The 18,133-nt window shown below is 37.0% G+C and overlaps 1 protein-coding gene across 1 annotated transcript in view; it reads left to right on the forward strand.

Annotated features, from left to right (window-relative positions):
* The window catches only part of LOC306878764 (sushi, nidogen and EGF-like domain-containing protein 1), a gene marked incomplete at its 5' end in the record, with an annotated part of 34,586 nt that extends 20,842 nt beyond the window's left edge, over window positions 1–13,744 (forward strand). Inside the window, 17 exons of the mRNA XM_079431282.1 lie at window positions 504–677; window positions 1,388–1,501; window positions 1,639–1,752; window positions 3,529–3,642; window positions 4,002–4,118; window positions 5,510–5,797; window positions 5,983–6,166; window positions 9,162–9,274; window positions 9,357–9,635; window positions 9,723–9,849; window positions 9,933–10,015; window positions 10,671–10,769; window positions 11,205–11,321; window positions 11,596–11,683; window positions 11,783–11,871; window positions 12,006–12,036; window positions 12,330–13,744. Of these exons, the coding sequence (XP_079287408.1) occupies window positions 504–677; window positions 1,388–1,501; window positions 1,639–1,752; window positions 3,529–3,642; window positions 4,002–4,118; window positions 5,510–5,797; window positions 5,983–6,166; window positions 9,162–9,274; window positions 9,357–9,635; window positions 9,723–9,849; window positions 9,933–10,015; window positions 10,671–10,769; window positions 11,205–11,321; window positions 11,596–11,683; window positions 11,783–11,871; window positions 12,006–12,034 (2,129 nt within the window). The 3' untranslated portion in view covers window positions 12,035–12,036; window positions 12,330–13,744. The remainder of the gene's footprint in view (window positions 1–503; window positions 678–1,387; window positions 1,502–1,638; window positions 1,753–3,528; window positions 3,643–4,001; window positions 4,119–5,509; window positions 5,798–5,982; window positions 6,167–9,161; window positions 9,275–9,356; window positions 9,636–9,722; window positions 9,850–9,932; window positions 10,016–10,670; window positions 10,770–11,204; window positions 11,322–11,595; window positions 11,684–11,782; window positions 11,872–12,005; window positions 12,037–12,329) is intronic.
* Between the last annotated feature and the right edge of the window lie 4,389 nt (window positions 13,745–18,133).

Raw genomic sequence — 18,133 nt, forward strand, 5'->3', positions numbered from 1 at the left:
ACAAAAAAGGATGTTTTTACAGCTTCTCTCTATTTATGAATCTGCTCGTAGCTGTAAATGTGGCCATGTGCATTAGGTAAAGTGAAACGGTTGGTTCTTTATGTTTTCGGGAAAAGCAATAATTTATTTTGAAGAAAGAAACAAATAACTGTTTCTGCCACTGCTCATTTTGTTTTATAGTGTTTCTGCATTCTTTTTTGCAGTGTAGGGCTTTGTCACTGTGTGTAATTAACTAAATAAATTAAATTATTCAGCCTTAGTTGGGTGATTTTTTTCTCAATTAGAATTATGTTATCTGCTTCTGTGTATTTTCTTTTTTTTTAAATAGCAAACAGATTATACACTGTAAAATGAATTTACATTAGTATCTTATATCAATGTAACATCCATAAATATGATAGTGAATAATTATATTGTCAAAATTGATCGTGATATGATTATTGTAAATCTTCTAATTGTTTGTTTATATGATATGTCATAATTATACTCTGTGCACACTGCAGGTCTGGACTGTGGCCCCCCTGTGAAAGTCAAGCATGCAGAGGTGCAGTATTCCTCCACTGCCCGGGGCTCCATGGCTCTGTATGTATGCCACCCAGGCTACACTCCCCTTCCCAGGGCCACCCAGAGCATCTGCAGCAGCCAGGGGTCCTGGAGCCAGCCTCCAGTCTGTGAAGGTTAGTCGAGATTCAAAACCCTTGTTGTTCAAAGTTTGCCCAAGACTGTCCCACCCTGAAACCAACATTCCAAAATGGTTGGTTGGTTTGGAATGCTGGGAAGAAGAGTTGATGAGCCTACAAAATGTCAAACGAATAGAAACACTCTAAAACAAATTGTAGTTTGAACCCAACATAAAGTTTGTGTAGCGTGTCAGGGTGCTAACAGAAAGTAGTCAGGCCTTGGTATACAGTTCAGAGTTCTTAAACACAAAACAATTCTGCTGTCTCTCTGTGGGACATAAAGCATGATGCTGCTCTGGCAACATGAGCTACTACATCATTTGTATCACATGAAATAAACAGTCCAAGTACACAGTGAGACGAGGAGAAATCCAAATACCTGGATTTCTATTCATCTTGAGAATTGTTGATGGGCTTGCATGCGGATTTGAGTTTCTGCTATGGTTTTTGTGTGAATTTTTGATTCTGTGTGAATCTTGATTCATACACCAAATCAAAGATGGGCTCTACAATAAGCTTTTTCTGATCAACAACATGCAGTATTATGCCTTGTACACAAAATGTGTGTCTGTTTATGTAAAGTGTGTGGTTTATGTATTTCAGGTTTTGTTTATATATGTGTATGTGTTTTCATGATTTGTTAAATGCTTCCAGTGTGCTAGGATTTGTACATGAATGACTCTCATCATCCCCTTTATTTTTCCCAGAGATAAATGAATGTTTGTCTCAGCCATGTATGAATGGGGGAACTTGTCGTGATAGGGTAGCCTCCTACCTGTGTGAATGTGAAGATGGTTTTAGTGGCCAGCGCTGTCAAACAGGTAACACACTGCATATCTCTTGCTTATTCTTAATTCTCTATCTTATGTCATATTGACATTATGATATTAGAGATTTTGACAGCTCATCATTGTGTAAAACCTGGCTTGAGTTTAGATTTCTGTGAATGCTTTGACAGATATTGATGAATGCCTTTCCGAGCCATGTAAACACGGAGGTACATGTGAGGATCAGCCTGGTTCTTACTTCTGTCACTGTCAGCAGGGCTATGCTGGACAGGACTGTGAGATAGGTAACATCAATATGTTAACTACTATGGACTGTTTGTTTGTTTTACAGCCTTAAATCACAGTGGACTTTTTCCCCCACTGATCAACAGAAAAAGACTCTTTCAAAATGTGATCAATGTGATCTTAAATCAATACAAAAAAACAAAACAAGAATGGTTCTCATAAGTTTGACAATCTTTTAATATGAACTAAATCACTGAGGCAGCCATTTGGTTTAAAAGTGACATGAATGGCTAAATTAAGATTAATTGAGTGTAGCTAAGGTGTTTCAATTGATTGTAATGTAAATACACTTCTATCTGAAATGTCCAATTTCTGGTGAGTCAATGTAGTGGAAGAATTTTCTGGTGAAAAGAAACACGCCAAGCAGCTCCAAGTGACTTTGTCAAATGTGAAACAAATCCAGGCCATTGTGGCACAGATGATCTATGCCTTCAAAATTGAGTGAAAGTGCTGAGTACCAGTCACAGTTTTATGGGTGAATGGCATAGGACAGCTCTGCTACAGTCTTCTACAAGGCATGTGGGAGAGTTCCACCAGCTAGAAGGTTCCATGGTCTGATGAGACCAAAAATAAAGCGTAGCGTTAGTTCTGGCAGGTCACGTTAGTCAAGCTCGTGTCAACTGACTCTCAGCTGATCCACATCTACCTATAGGAATACGACACCTATCACAGCACCCTTATATAAAGTACTTCAGTATTATCAGCAGCTTCACGTTGCTCAATATTATTTCTAAAATGTTTACATGAAATTATTGAACATAAATGATATATGCAATACATTTATGTTGGTTATGTTCTGTTTATCGCTGCTCTCATCCATGCCAAGCTGCATGGATGCACAGGGAGTTCTTGCCCAGAACAGATCCATACTGCCAAACCAAACTGTATGTAACAGAACAGTTTTTGGCCAAGTTAACACAGTGTATAATCCGAAAAACACCTTCCCTAATTTGTGTAAAACATGGTGGAGATTCTTCTCTGCAGAATGGCTAAAAGACTTGATGAAGGTAAAATAAAAATGAATACAGCAAAATACTCAGAAATCAAGAAGGAAAACCTTATGGGAGTCTGCAAGACACCTACCGGGTTGGCTTGGAAAAAGGCCGTACACTCAGTCTCCATGTAATCTGAATGGGGAAAAACGGCAGTGGCCAGATGTGCAAATCTAATGTTATTCACACAGACTCAAGGCTGTAATTGCTGCCAAAGGTGCATCTGCTAAACACTTGTGTACTTATGCAAAACATTAGTTTATGAGTAATAACCAATCTGTAGAAAACTGTTTTCATTTTGACATTAAAGAATATTCTGTTGATCAGTGTCAAAAAAACCCAACAAAAATGACAGTTAAACTGTGACAGTGTAAAACATCAAAACTATACTTTTTATAGACACTTATTTTGCAGCCTTAGAGTGGATTTATGCAGCATCTACCTGAAAACAGACAAGGCCTTTGCAAACATAAAATTATGCTTGTAGTTTATATAGCAATAATCTAAACTCAATAACTTGCATAAAGATGTGCTACAATATGGTAACTATAGAAAGAAAAACAAACCTGTTTTTGTTGAACCTTGATTCCCAACTCATTTTCCAGCTTGCATCTGCAACTGTTTTTGTCATTCTGCGTAATCTGCTTTCCCCTTGATTCTGACTTACACTGAATCTAATTTGAAACACAAACACTTCACACCTACTTTATCGCTTACAAACAGCCCACCTCTCAAACCAAAGCATTTTCCATCTTATGACACAAATGTGTGTTTGTTCTGCAGAACAGGATGGATGTGAGCCAAATCCTTGCTTGAATGGAGGTGTATGCAGAGGCTACAGGAGGAACCACCTGTGTGTGTGTAAAGAGGGTTATGTTGGAGACCGCTGCCAGACATGTATGTTGACCATTATTAAATATTACTCCTGAAAAAGTGCACAAAACATAAATTAAAGAATAAACAAGAAGTATCAAGATTGTAACTGACAGTGAAGGAACTATGAGAGAGAAAAAAAAAAAAAAAAGTTACCTCCGACAAAAAAAAAGTCTGCCTTCTGCTGTTAAACTGATCTGATTTAATCAAAATCCTCACAAACTTAAAAGATTTTTCTTGATGTGAATAAAATTAAAGCTGTCAGTGAAATCTGTGTACCCGTCCACTTTCTGGAAGTCTGAGGTCGTTATATTAGTTCTGTACCTTTGTCAGATAGGGTGCTTTCAATGTAAGGTCTCAATTGGTCCTCTGTTGCCGTCTAGTGGAGAACCCGTGTGTACTGCAGCCGTGCGGGAACCGAGGCGTCTGTTGGAGCGATAGAAGGGGGAACTACAGCTGCGCCTGCAGGGTGGGCCACACAGGGAGAGACTGTGAGAGAGGTCAGCTCCTGATCTGCCATTATTCAAAATCAACCCATATCCATTCATTTTATTTAAGTGGAGGCTATTTAGAAAAGAAACTAGATATTAAGATAGAATGGAATTCAGAGTTTGTGTTTTTACTGCCAAAGGGATTTGTTAAATTGCTTCCAGGGAAGTTATTAATTATTCAGAGACATGGGAAGTTTGTTACTTATAACAAACTTAAAATATGTGCATTCTTTGGCATGTATTTGGTATGAATGTACTGCATTCATAACACATGAATTTCCCTATCATAGATTAGAGCAGTGGTTTTCAACCTTTTTAATTCCAAGCATTCATTTCCCATTGTTCACACCAATATTTGAAGAGCCCCCATGTAAGTTAACAGGTTTCCACAAATAAAATTAAGTAACTAAAATTTTACATTATTAATTAAAATGAATTTATATTAATCATCGTAATTCTAAAACTTTCAGTTTTAAACTAAAGTTTTCATAGCTGAATGTTCTTCAGGGATCCCACCTATTTAACCAATGAATTTAAATGATGTTTCCAGCTGATCTTAATTTATTGTTTAAGCGATTTATTTATTTAATTTTACAATTTCTAGCTAGAAAAATGTAAAATCTTTTATAAAATCTTAAAACCCTAACCTATCTTTAACATTTTGTGGAGTATATTTTGAGTACAGTGTGAAAATCAATGATTATTTATGACAATGTACTTCTGATGAAATTTAATTTGGGTAGTAGATGCTGGTTTATGTATTAGACTGTTTGATTGTACAATAGGGATAAATATGGGATCCTATATAATTCATGTTCTAGTCATGGGTAGCTATATATTATATAGTGTATAGGTGGATGTGATGATTTGTGTACAAATGGAAATTGTCCAGTATTCAAATGGAACATGTTTTTAGTAATTGAACATTGGCTAAAGAATGCTGACGTCAATAGAATTAATGATTTTAAAAAGTGAATGGAGGGATTAAACTGTTCAACGCACTGAAGAAGGCCATGAGCCGAAACGTTTGTGTTTTGACACTGGTGATGAATGTAAAATAAACGTTAAAAAGAAGATTATTTTTGTGAGTGCAGATCATGGTCTCAAGTGCTAAACATAAAATGTTAAAACACCATGGACATTTTATCTAGAAATCACTTTTAAAATTAAGTTACCTCATACTTAAAAAAAAATAAAGTTGATGAGGGGGTGAATTAAAATAAGAGATGTGTTTATTTGAGTTGTTTTAACTAAAATAAATGCTTGTTTTTATAATTTTAAGACATCTTGGGGCCCCATTTGAGGTTTGCTGAGGTCCCCTAGCGGGCCGCAGCAAATTAGCTAAGAATCACTGGTTTAGAAGACATTTGATTTATTTATAATACTTTCACTGTTCCCAGACCTGTTGCCTCCATCTGGCCTGCATGTGTTGCGGGTAGAAGAAAATGAAGTCGAGTTACGCTGGGATCAGTCAGATGCCACTCAGAATTTAATCAGCGGCTTTGCTGTTGCCTTTGCTCCTATCGGTCGTGGACCAAGGAAGACAGACTTCCTGGAGAAGCAGCATTCTACCTATGTACTACAGGGCCTGAACCCCGGTCAGCTTTACAACATCTCCACGTTCTCCGTCAAACGCAACACCAACAGCAATGACATAAGCCAGCCAGCTTTCGCTCTCATCCGCACTAGTGAGAGCTCCCAATTTTTCTTCTGTACCTACATGGTGATTATGTCACATCCTGTTTCCTTAGCACAATGTGACAGCAGGTCTATTATGTGTGATTCATTTTCTCAATTTTTACACATAATAGTGCTAAACTAACATGTACATGTAAAGTATTCACTCACATACTCTTCTCCTGTTCTGTCGCAGGGCCACGTAAGGTGGAACAGCTGGAGGTAGTGAATGTGTCGTCCTCTCAGGTATGGCTGCGGTGGCTGGTGCATGTTGGCCGTCATGCAGCGATCAGTCAGGTTCGGGTGTCTCTGGTGCCTGCAGATGGTAGCGGACCTCGCACAGCTGTGCTCAATAGCAGCGTCACAGAGTACTCCTTCAGGTCAGTCATGATGACACAAAAAAAGAAAACACGAGTCTGCAAATAGTTTGCATAGTCTTAAGAGAATGATCTCATAATTGGCCCATCTAGTCTGTTGCAGCTTTCAAGTGCAGTCAGAAGTGTCATATTTACAAGTTCTGAGCACATGAATAGCCATATTTTTTCCCCCTTACCATACAGCCAAATAATGTCATAATATAATAATGAATCACTGGACCAAGAAGTAGGAGATTCAGAAGGTGCACTTGAAGTGTGTAAAGTGGCTATCAACACATCATAAAACAAGAAAATGTGAATTTTTAAACATTATTTGCACAATGGGTGACAAACTTGTCTTGCAGTTAGAACGTTTGCTTGCAATGCACGTACTGGCCACTAGATGGCATCTCATGCTTGCCTGTTAACTTTAATTTACAGTTTAATAGTTAAGAAATGCACAGCTCAATATGATTTACATATACCTTGTAAAAATCACTTTTGTGTTTCACGGAAGAAATTCATGATGGTTTGTGTTCAAGACATGTGAGTACATGATGATAGAATCTTTAGTTGAACTTAATTTTGAGCTTGCTAATTACTTCCCACAGAGCTGAACAAAAGTATCAACGGTTCCACTCTTGAGTTAAACTGGAAGAGTGTTGATTTATTTACATATAAACAGTTAGTTTAGTTCATTTTTGAGGTGAGTGGGTTCTGTAGTAAACATCCACTTTTTTCTTCAAAGCGGAAGTAAACCTATGGCCGAGACTTCCGGTTTATTAGCCGCTATCATAGATATATATACCGCTATAAGTAAGTAACGAGAAGAATAACATCGTGCTGTAAACGGTAAACTGTTTGCACTACAAACCAGTGTGTTCATAATTAAGATAATACATTAATATAATATGGTAGGACACACCAATTTTCAATAACAATCAGCAAAACGAACTGTTTCCTACAGCTAAAAATAGCTGGACGCGGATGAGACCGGAAGCTAAATCCGTAGAATTTTTACGACAAGAAAAAGGTGGATAAAGGTGCGTTCAGGCCATATCGTAATAACCGTAATTACGAGATACCAACTTGTAAAAGGCGTTCACGTCCTCTTAGAAATCGTAATTTCAATTTGTGAACTGGGAGCTTTCTGAAAGCTACGGCTTGTAACGTTACCAGAGAAAAATGCCGGCGGTTTCAAAGAAAGCTATATTACTGCTCTAAAAAAAGAGAGGAAAATAGATGCATATGAACTTAATTATAATATATATATACTATAATAATAAAAAAAAATAGTTTGTGTTCATACGGTTATTATTTTGTTGTTCTCAACATTCTTTCACGCGGTTCATTTTGTTGACTGTCGCTATAGAAAATAATTTCCGGGGCACGGCATTTTTGGCGGCAGTTTGAAAAAAAAAAATCACCTTTTCTATTCTGTAAATTACATGTGAGAACTCTTATTGTAAACGATTCACCCGTGTACATATTTCATTTTAAAATATAAAATTATAATATTATTAACGTTTAATATATTAACATTTAATATACTGACTGTAACAATGTTTCAGTGTGCTCTTAAGTAGTATAGGTACATAACCCTAAATGTAAGAAATTATAAACGCAGTTTTAAAAAACTGGAAAAGGGAAACAAGCAATTTCATTGGTGATAAGTTTAATCAATTTTATTTTTGTAACCAAAACCAATATTAAAGTTTTCATTTAGAAAAAAAAAAAAAGGTAGATTTGTCGGCTGCACATCCATGATGCGAATCTACCGTTCCACCACATCCCAAAGGTGCTCTATTGGATCGAGATCTGGTGACTGTGGAGGCCGTTTGAGTACAGTGAACTCATTGTCATGTTAAAGAAACCAGTCTGAGATGATTTGAGCTTTGTGACATGGTGCATTATCCTGCTGGAAGTAGCATCAGAAGATGGGTACACTGTAGTCATAAAGGGATGGACATGGTCAGCAACAATACTCAGGTAGGCTGTGGCGTTTAAACGATGCTCAATTGGTACTAAGGGGCCCAAAGTGTGCCAAGAAAATATCCCCCACACCATTACACCACCACCACCAGCCTGAACCGTTGAGACAAGGCAGGATGGATCCATGCTTTCATGTTCTTTACTCCAAATTCTGACCCTACCATCTGAATGTCGCAGCAGAAATCCAGACTCATCAGACCAGGCAACATTTTTTCAATCTTCTATTGTCCAATTTTGGTGAGCCTGTGCGAACTGTAGCCTCCGTTTCCTGTTCTTAGCTGACAGGAGCGGCACCCGGTGTGGTCTTCTGCTGCTGTAGCCCATCTGCTTCAGGGTTCGACGTGTTGTGCGTTCAGAGATGGTATTCTGCATACCTTGGTTGTAACGAGTGGTTATTTGAGTTACTGTTGCCTTTCTATCATCTCTAACCAGTCTGTCCATTCTCCTCTGACATCGACAAGGCATTTTCGTCCACACAACTGCCACTCACTGGATATTTTCTGTTTTTCTAACAATTCTCTGTAAACCCTAGAGATAGTTGTGCGTGAAAATTCCAGTAGATCAGCAGTTTTTGAAATACTCAGACACCCGCCTGGCACCAACATCCATTCCATGTTCAAAGTCACTTAAATCCCCTTTCTTCCCCATTCTGATGCTCGGTTTGAACTTCAGCAAGTCATCTTCACCACATCTAGATGCCTAAATGTTGGAGTTGCTGCTATGTGATTGGCTGATTAACAATTTGTGTTACCAAGCAATTGAACAGATGTAGATAATAAAGTGGCTGGTGAGTGTGTTTCATGTGTGCATGAAATAAACCCTGACACAGTTTAAACGTGTCATCGGAGAAGTTCCAATTATACATCACTGATTTCAACCCTCCAAAAGATTTTTTTTGTAGTTGTTTCCAGTTTCTGAAATTTAGTTGCATCACTACATTTAATACAATGTTCTGAGATCATGTAAAGGTTTAAAATATGAAAATGAAAAACACATATTTTACTGATTAGTTGTGTGTAACCCACAGCACATTGCTCCCAGGTCAGATGTACATAGTAGATGTAGTCACACAGAGTGGTTTGCGCCCTGAAGACCTGCCATCAACTAGCAAATCTGCCGGGCCGCTGCACTTCTGGACCAGTGAGTATCTCTTCAGTTCTGTGTTACAAACACATGCACCTCTGTAGTAAGTAACAGCACATTATACTGTTCTCTCCACCAGGACCGCTTCCACCTCAGAACCTTTCACTCTCCCACATCACCACCACCTCTGCTCGAATCACATGGGACCATCATCCTCGGAATCTTCCAGACGGTTTTGTGGTCAATATTACTCGAGGCCTGAGCACCCGTAGCCGCTACCTACCGGATGGAAGTTTAGGGACTTATACACTACGAGACCTCACTCCAGGAAAACATTACAGACTTGCCCTCACTGCTGCGCGCAAAAAAGGCCAGGACAACATTCAGAGTGTTCCTCAACACCTAGCCTTCACCACACGTGAGTCGTCGATATTTAAGATCACTGATTGTCAAGATGTCTTTGTCAGGGTGACCCATCTGTGTATCTTGTATTGCACTGTACCAGTTCCAAAGGGCCAAAGCAGAGGTGACAGACCTATGGAAGGACAGGACTCCCAGACAGGAAAGACCTTGACACAAGTTCAAGATGGCGGCACAGATGACCACACAGAACTCCTTGAAGAGCCACAAAGGTACAGATGCAACTATGCAATTATGAACGGAATGGTAGGAAGCTATTGAATAATGAGCTCTGTGTGTTTGTTTTCTCTTTCAGATATACAGAGCTTATTGATGGAAGAGGGAGAATTACAGCTAAATTTACCAACCTTCCACAAAAAACAATCAGACACCGCACAAGTCAGTAATTATTTCATATATAATGGTAATGCATTATAATTTTAAACTGTTGTTTTTAATTATTTTAGATTAACAAATCTGCTAAATAAATTATTGTTTTATTCTAGTGGATTCAAAGTAGGTTTTTTTAGGGTTGTTATAGTTAACATTTTAACTGAGGATAATAAATGCAAAATTTTTTATCACATTTACCATTTTTGATATTACTTTCATTCTCCTGAAGATAGTCAATCAAATCAATGAGATTAATTGTGATTATTACATGTCAATATATTCTGGAAAATTGCTCTGGAATGATATATTTCTATGAAAGCGCTAAATAAATATATTCTTTTTAATTGAATTTCTTGTTTCTCTTCAGATATATATATATATATATATATATATATATATATATATATATATATATATATATATATATATAATATTTGATGTGGTTTTAGTTGCCTACAATGAACTTCAAAATTTAAAAAAATTCGAATTAATTAATTTTGAGGGGAAAAGGCAGCATAAAGCAACATAATATGGTATTTACACTATTATGCTTGACATTTTTTATAAATTGTAAATGGGTCACAATATATAAAAAACTGCCTTGACATTTTAGGATGGGGTCCCTTGCTTAAACAATTTGAAAATTGTATATTTCAAACAGAGCCTGAACCTCCAATCAAATTAGAAAAGATGGAAGAAACCACCAATAAGATAAGTCTAGCTCTGGAAATTCCTGAAGAAGCGACAAAGAGTAAATCTGGTAGGTAATCTTTCAATTAAACTCTATAAAGATTATGGTTAGACAAGTGAAAATTGTTGATTAACTTCAGATAGGGAGTTCGTGGTTCTTAAAACAGGAGAATGTTTTAACAGTTGGTGGTATTCAAACTCACTAATTGGTCCCGGCTGAGAGAGACTGTGGCAGAATACCACTGCATGTATTCTGAATAATCTGCAGCATGACAGTAACCATAAACATACCACATCTATCAGCAATCTAGTATGGTTTCAGCCCACTCCAAAAGTGACTTATTGCTGTTTAAAAATGCATATTTATGTGAATGTGAGTGTGTATTTAAAAGAGCAGCTAAATAAACCCAAACATGAAAAAGCTGTAAGCTTGCCAATGTTTAAACTTTGCATGTAGCAAAGCATTGTGTTTGTTTGTATCCAAAAACATTTCATTAAATTTCAGAGTCATCCCAAGACTGCAGATCTCAGCCCTGCCAGAATGGTGGAACGTGTGCGCAGATCAATGAGTCGTTCAGCTGCAACTGTGCCGCTGGTTTCAAGGGCAGACGGTGTGAGCTATGTTAGTATAACCACATCTGTTCATTCACAAGAAAACCAATGAATACCTAATGAATTAGAACTAAACTTGAGTTTATTTATTATTGTTTTCGTTTATTTATTTATTATCCCACCACCTTTACACCAGAATCTGTATTTCATCAAAGTGATTTTAAAAGCATCAGTCTGAAATTAGATAATCTATCGTTTCACAAAATGCAAAATAACATAATTTTTAGTAGCTTTGCCTGTAATAAGATCTTTAGTCAACTCCACCTTTTGTATATTTTGGTCAGATTGTCAGCGAGTACCTCACCCATGTACTCGCCTTTACTCCGAAACAAAGAGTGTGCCTGTGTGGGAGGATGGTGTCTGCCATTATTTGTAAGTGTCTGATGTCTGGATATGTCTATTGTTCTGTTTTGCTCCAATCTAATCCAGTAGTTGTATCTCTTTTTGCTGAGTACCTGTTTTCACCCTCAGGTATAAAAGGACATATAAAGTTCAGCAGGATGTTTGTTTTAGAGAGATCTGTGAGCCTTTGCTGCCTAAAGTACTGCCTAAGACTCCAAGTACGTATAAACCATTGTACACCGTTCTTCCTGGTTCCACTGTACAGTGGATGTAAACGTGGTGGAAATGATGGCACAGTTTAAATCATGGATTTAAGACAACCTTTAAACAAGCTTTTTTCCTCTCTCATCAGACAGAAGAACTGAAAAACAACAACAATAGTGGTGAGTATATTTTATATCTACATTTACATTTACATTTATTCATTTAGCTGACGCTTTTATCCAAAGCGACTTACAATTGCTATATATGTCAGAGGTCGCACGCCTCTGGAGCAACTAGGGGTTAAGTGTCTTGCTCAGGGACACATTGGTGTCTCACAGTGGATTCGAACCCGGGTCTCTCACACCAAAGGCATGTGTCTTATCCACTGCGCCATCACCACCCCATGTTTATCTCTGATAGAAATGGACACAACTATATTGTCACATACTGAATGTGTTTTTTTCTGTTTCAGGATGCTGAACCAATGACAACTTTGGGCAGTAACTGCTTCTCTCAGTCTTAGTTTAAATGAGGATGCATTACCATCATTGTTCACCCTTTCTTGCATCACTGGTCACCTTTCATTGGCTACATTGTCCTATGGACGTATATTTGTTCATTTTCAGCTCCAGGGCCGTATTCATGAAAATTCTTAGTGCAAAGAGTAGCTCTTAGTGACAATTTTAAAAAAGAAATGTGTTGGAGACAATGGATGATAGTGAATTAATAAAATGCTAGATTAGATCGTTAAGTAAGTAAAACTTTATTTATATAGCACCTTTTAAAACAGTGTTTACAAAGTGCTTTACAGGATAGACAATAGACGCAAGAACAAACATAATAAGCAATTAAATCACATAATAGAAATAAAATAATAAATTACAAAAAATGAGTCAAGGAAAAGCCCTAGTGAACAAATGTGTTTTGAGATACTTTTTAAAAGTGCACAGTGAGTCGATGGCTCGTAGCTTGTCAGGAAGAGAGTTCCATAGCTTGGGACCAAAATAACTAAAGGCTGACTCCGCGATTTTTATCCGAGTCTTAGGCACAACCAACAAATTTCTGTTTGATGTTCGAAGTGATCTTACTGGAGTATATTTATTTAACAAATTAGAAAGGTATATAGGGGCAGTTCCATGAAGACATTTAAAAACTAATAAAAGGATCTTGAATTAAATGCTGAATGATGCAGGCAGCCAGTGAAGGGATCTGAGTGTTGGAGTAATATGATTTCTAAATTTACAGCGCGTTAGCATTTGTGCAGCTGCATTCTGAATTCTTTGTATGTGTTTAATAGAGCTCTTTTTTTTTCTTCTCGGACAACCAATCACAGTCTTGAGAAGAATGTGTCATACCTAGCAACAAGGGCAGCCCCACCTCCTCACTAAGATGAAAGTTTTTGTCTTTTTTTTTCTCTCTGAATTGCTCTTAGATTGGTCCTGAATCATTCTTAAACCACGGTTCTTAGTTAGACATTTTTAATGAAGTAGGAGCTCTCTGAGAGGATTCTTAGAAGAATACAGGCCGAGATCTGTAGATGACCTTGACCATATGATTTAGGAGTTATATGCATCAAATAGCATACCTCAAATGTAAATATTATGTGATATTGACATGTAGTGGCCATCAAGTCCCTCAGGGAATCTCTTTTTTTTTATTTTTATTATTGCCTCTTCAGTCTCCAAAACCTACAAGTGTTTTCATTCAACCATTAATTCAAGCCTGGTTCTGTCCAACAGCAAGATCACACAAAATACTGAGAAAATAAAATGTCATACCATTGTTTCTGTTTGTGTAAAGGAAAACTGTCTGCTAGCTACCATGTAAATAGTGTTTATAGTCTGTTTTTGTAGTTGAATATTTTAATAATAAAAATGTTAAAACTTCATGGTCTCTTCACTTTTTAAGGAAAAAATAAAGCCTCGGGTGGGAAACCGTAGAAAAATATGTAAGGATTTTTAACTGATAAACTTTAGTGGTGGGCATTCTTATCCAGAAAACATTCTGAGTTTTAGGACAAATAAACGATGAGGTTATGCTACACCATAAATTGTCACAAGGTGTCGCTATGTTGTAAAAAAAAAAAAAAAATCATGGCTCATGTTCAAGTCTATGGTCCCAGGTAAACTGTGACACAGGAAGTAGATGGTTACGGATATTAAATTCCCTGCGTCTCAATATGCATACTATCCACCCTATCTGCCCTAAATTGTATTGAAAATTACTACTATCACATAGAATGCATATTGGGTCTTGTGTTTTTGAAGAAAGCATTTAAACAAAGGATAAGACTGAAGTTACTGCATTTATGCCATTAGATTAGATTGGTTTCAGCTTTATTGTCAAAGTACAACTACAAAGAAAGCCAATGAAATGCGGTTAGCTCTGACCACAATCTCAGAAAAAAAGGTACAAAAGCAGTCACTGGGGTGGTATCTTTTTAAAAAAGGTACACTTTTGTAACTTTTAGGCACTGATATGTACACTTCAGGTTCTAAATGTCCATATGTGCAAGTACCAGTAGGGACCCTTTAGGTACAAATGTGTAGCTTTTTCACCACCCCAGTGACAGCTTTTGCTCCTTTTTTCTGAGAGTGCAGAAGTGCAAATAACAATGTCTATAAATATGCATATACAAAATACTATCGTGTTCTATAATTGTGCATAAGTATGATAAGATTTGCTTTTATTTCTCCTCTTTTCTACTTGTTTCAGTTTTTATAACCATTTCTTACTATGTGTAAGATGTTGTTTTAAAACGTGTGTGCTTGGCTCAGTGTTGATGTCAGTATAGGTTGTTTGTTCAGTTTTAGTTTTATTTAATTTTAGTTATTTTATTACTTCATACTATATGGATATGAAATAATCTATATATTGAATTTATTTTTATATGTAGGCTATGTATATGTATATGTGTGTTTTTTTGGTGTTTGGCTTAGTGTTATGTTAGAAGCCTTTTGTTGTGTTAATATTTTGAATTGTTTTAGCTTGTTTTTTATTTAAATGTTTAGTATTGAAATGTTGTTGTATGCATTTGTCAATTTTTTTTAATTACTTTAATGTGTGTATGAAGTGACATACTGCCAAGTATGGTGACCCATACTCGGAATTCGTGCTCTGCATTTAACCCATCCAACGTGCACACACACAGCTGTGAGAAGTGAACACACACACACACCGTGAACATACACCCGGAGCAGTGGGCAGCCATTTATGCTGCGGCACCCGGGGAGCAGTTGGGGGTTCGGTACCTTGCTCAAGGGCACCTCAGTCGTGGTATTGAGGGTGGAGAGAGCGCTGGACATTCACTCACCCCACCTACAATCCCTGCCGGCCCGAGACTCGAACCCGCAACCTTTGGATTACGAGTCCGACGCTCTAACCATTAGGCCACGACTTCCCGTGCCGCGACTTCACTATATACATGACGTATATAGTATTTACAGAGTTTTGACTTTTAGTTTTAGTTACTTTTTCTTATTTGTAAGTCGCTTTGGATAAAAGTGTCTGCTAAATGACTAAAAGTAAAGTAAGTATGAGGTTGAGCAAGCAGAGACCAGCTCAGTGCAAGAGACAATGTGTACATACAGAGAACAAAATCTTATAAATTGTATAAAGTCTATAATGAGCTTTATGATGGTTACTTTGCATATTACAAACTATTTGAAATTTAAGGAAACAAACTGATACAAATGTTCTTATACATCCATCAGAGATTTATCAAATAATTATTCAGTGACATCATTAGAGAAATATAGTGATAAAATAAAATCAACCTTAATAATTAAAGTTTTTTTTTTTTTTTTTAAAGTGATATTATTAATTTCAGACATATTATGTTTGAGATTATATCTTCAGTTCTTTTCAGGTCACAGATCCCTCACTGCATATTCCATAAAACTAGTGTTGCTATTTAAGTAGCCTACAGTGCTATTTTAATATAACCGTTATTACATACTTTGTTATGACTGCATGTTAAAACAATAAAAAAAAAAAAAATGAAAACTATTGATGTACAGAGCCACATTACATTTGAACTTTATACATTTTAATGTAGGAGGTACAATGAAACATTTAGATACTTTTGTTTCTTAACTTTTAAAGTATTTTTACTTTACTAAATTTAAAAAAAGTATCTGTATTTTATCAGAGTGTTTTTCTTTGGAAAATTTGTACTTCACTACATTCCAAAGCATAATGTTGTACTTTGTACTGCACTACATTTCATATATATATATATGGTAAAGGTAATATATATATATTACCTTTAATAGTTACGAACATTTAAAATTATACATTTAAAATAGTACTTTATAGTAAAACTTTGAATCACTTTTACTTGAGTATTAAATTATATTTTATATGAAACGTAGTGCAGTAAAAAGTACAATATTATGCTTTGTGTAGCAGTATGAGTCAACTCATAACGAGCTTGCGTTCTTTTGGCCAATCACTGCCACCGGCTCCCCCCATAAATACAGGTAGTAGTCCGTCTGACTGACCTCTTGCTCGCTGGTGACGGAAGTTTGTCATACTTCCGGGTCACTCATTCCGTGCGCTGCTCTGCTGTGCTACAGGTAAAGTAGCAGCGTTGTTGTTTGTTGCCTTTATTTAATTGGTATCGGCTGCCGTTATGTTTACTATGCATTGAACGCTTATAGATCTCCGGTGGGCGGGCCAGTCCTTTACTCCGTTGTTCAACGCACTTAAAAGCGGAGGTTATCGAAAGCTGCCTGTACTGTTTGTACCCTTTGAGCTGCCTCCTCCTGGGTGATACAAAATGCTGCTTGATCGGTATGTAGGATACATGAGGTGGGATTCATTTGTTTGATTTGGGGTTAATTAATTTTTTTATAAATAACAGGAACTGGGCTGGTTCATCTGGAGATTGACGTCAGTTGCAGAGCATTTATTCACTAGCTGCTGTTTTGCCTGGATTGCTGTTTGTTTCACGTACATTCTGAACATTGTTCCATCAATCTTAACATTATTTGATTACTGTACGTCCGTCCTGGAGTGTTGCTTGCCTAACGTGTATATTTTGAACATTGTATCAGCACTTTATTCGATCGCGCTGTCTGCTTGTCCGGGACAGCTGTTTCCTCGTGTGTTTTGCACCTACGTACCAGCAACTCAACGTTAATCGATCACTGCAGTGACTGCACTGCTGTCTCTTTACTGCAGATTTTGAACATTGTATTACCAGCTCTACTCGATCGCTGCATGCCCGCTTTGGACAGCTGTTAATGTGTACGTTTTGAACATTTATATCAGCAATTTGACTTGATCATTGCCCGCCCGTTCTGCCTTCACGGCCACTGGGCAATCACAGCCATACGGTCGAATGTGTGAGCCTCCAGTCCGATGTGGGCCAGTATTTTAAACTGGTTGAATGCAGCTAAAAAGGGGTTGGCTCTTTATAGTTATAATTTGGGCTAAATGTTTCTATTTTCTTATTTTGTTTTTCATTTAGTTAATTTGCATTTCTAGTTTGTTTCTTTATTAGTGATTCTAGTTTATCTTAGATAAATGTATTAACTGGATTAGTTTATTTATATTTTGTCTTATTACTGAATTTGTTTTCCTTGGCCAAGGTTTCATTGTACTTTTTGTTTATTTTGTTTTCCTTTGTTTAGTGAGAAATGTCTTTAGAATTGATCTTATTTTTCTAGTTTACTGCCTCTTGGAACCATTGTTGGTTCTGGCAGTTTGGTTATTTTGTGATTGAAGTTTATTTCAATTCATTTTCTTCCTTTAAATATTACATTGTCTCGTTCTGTTGAGTGAATTCCCTTTGATCGTGTGTTTGTGTCTGTTTCAGTTGTTTGCCGAAGGTGGTGGTATTGGTGTCCGGGTGGTGGTATCCCCTTCCTGTGTGCTGTGTTCACTGTTGTGTTTTTTTCTTTAGTGTTTGTGTGTTCACGTGGTGGCCTGCCCTGGGATTTCTTCGTGCCTTTGTGACTCCTTTCTCCTCCATCGGTAGGCCTCAGCAAGTATGAATGTGTTCTGAATTGTGTTTTAAATTTATTGAATAAAATTTGTATCTCTTTTAAAATTTGAACCTCGTCTCTGGCTGAATTGTTTACTTACCTGTGTGTCCTTAAGTGAATCAATAGTAGTGTGTAATTAGGAAATACAGAATCATTCTCTGGGTGAAATTCCCAGGGTGGCGTAGTCGGTGTTTTTGGGGTAGGTTCCACCTAGCCTATAACTTCCTCAGTACTGTTTGGCTCTCTGCATCGCCACATTCTTGGCGTAGTCGGTGTTTTTGGGGTA

This window comes from Barbus barbus (genome assembly GCF_936440315.1).
Source record: "Barbus barbus genome assembly, chromosome: 13".
NCBI classification, from domain to species: Eukaryota; Metazoa; Chordata; class Actinopteri; order Cypriniformes; family Cyprinidae; genus Barbus; species Barbus barbus.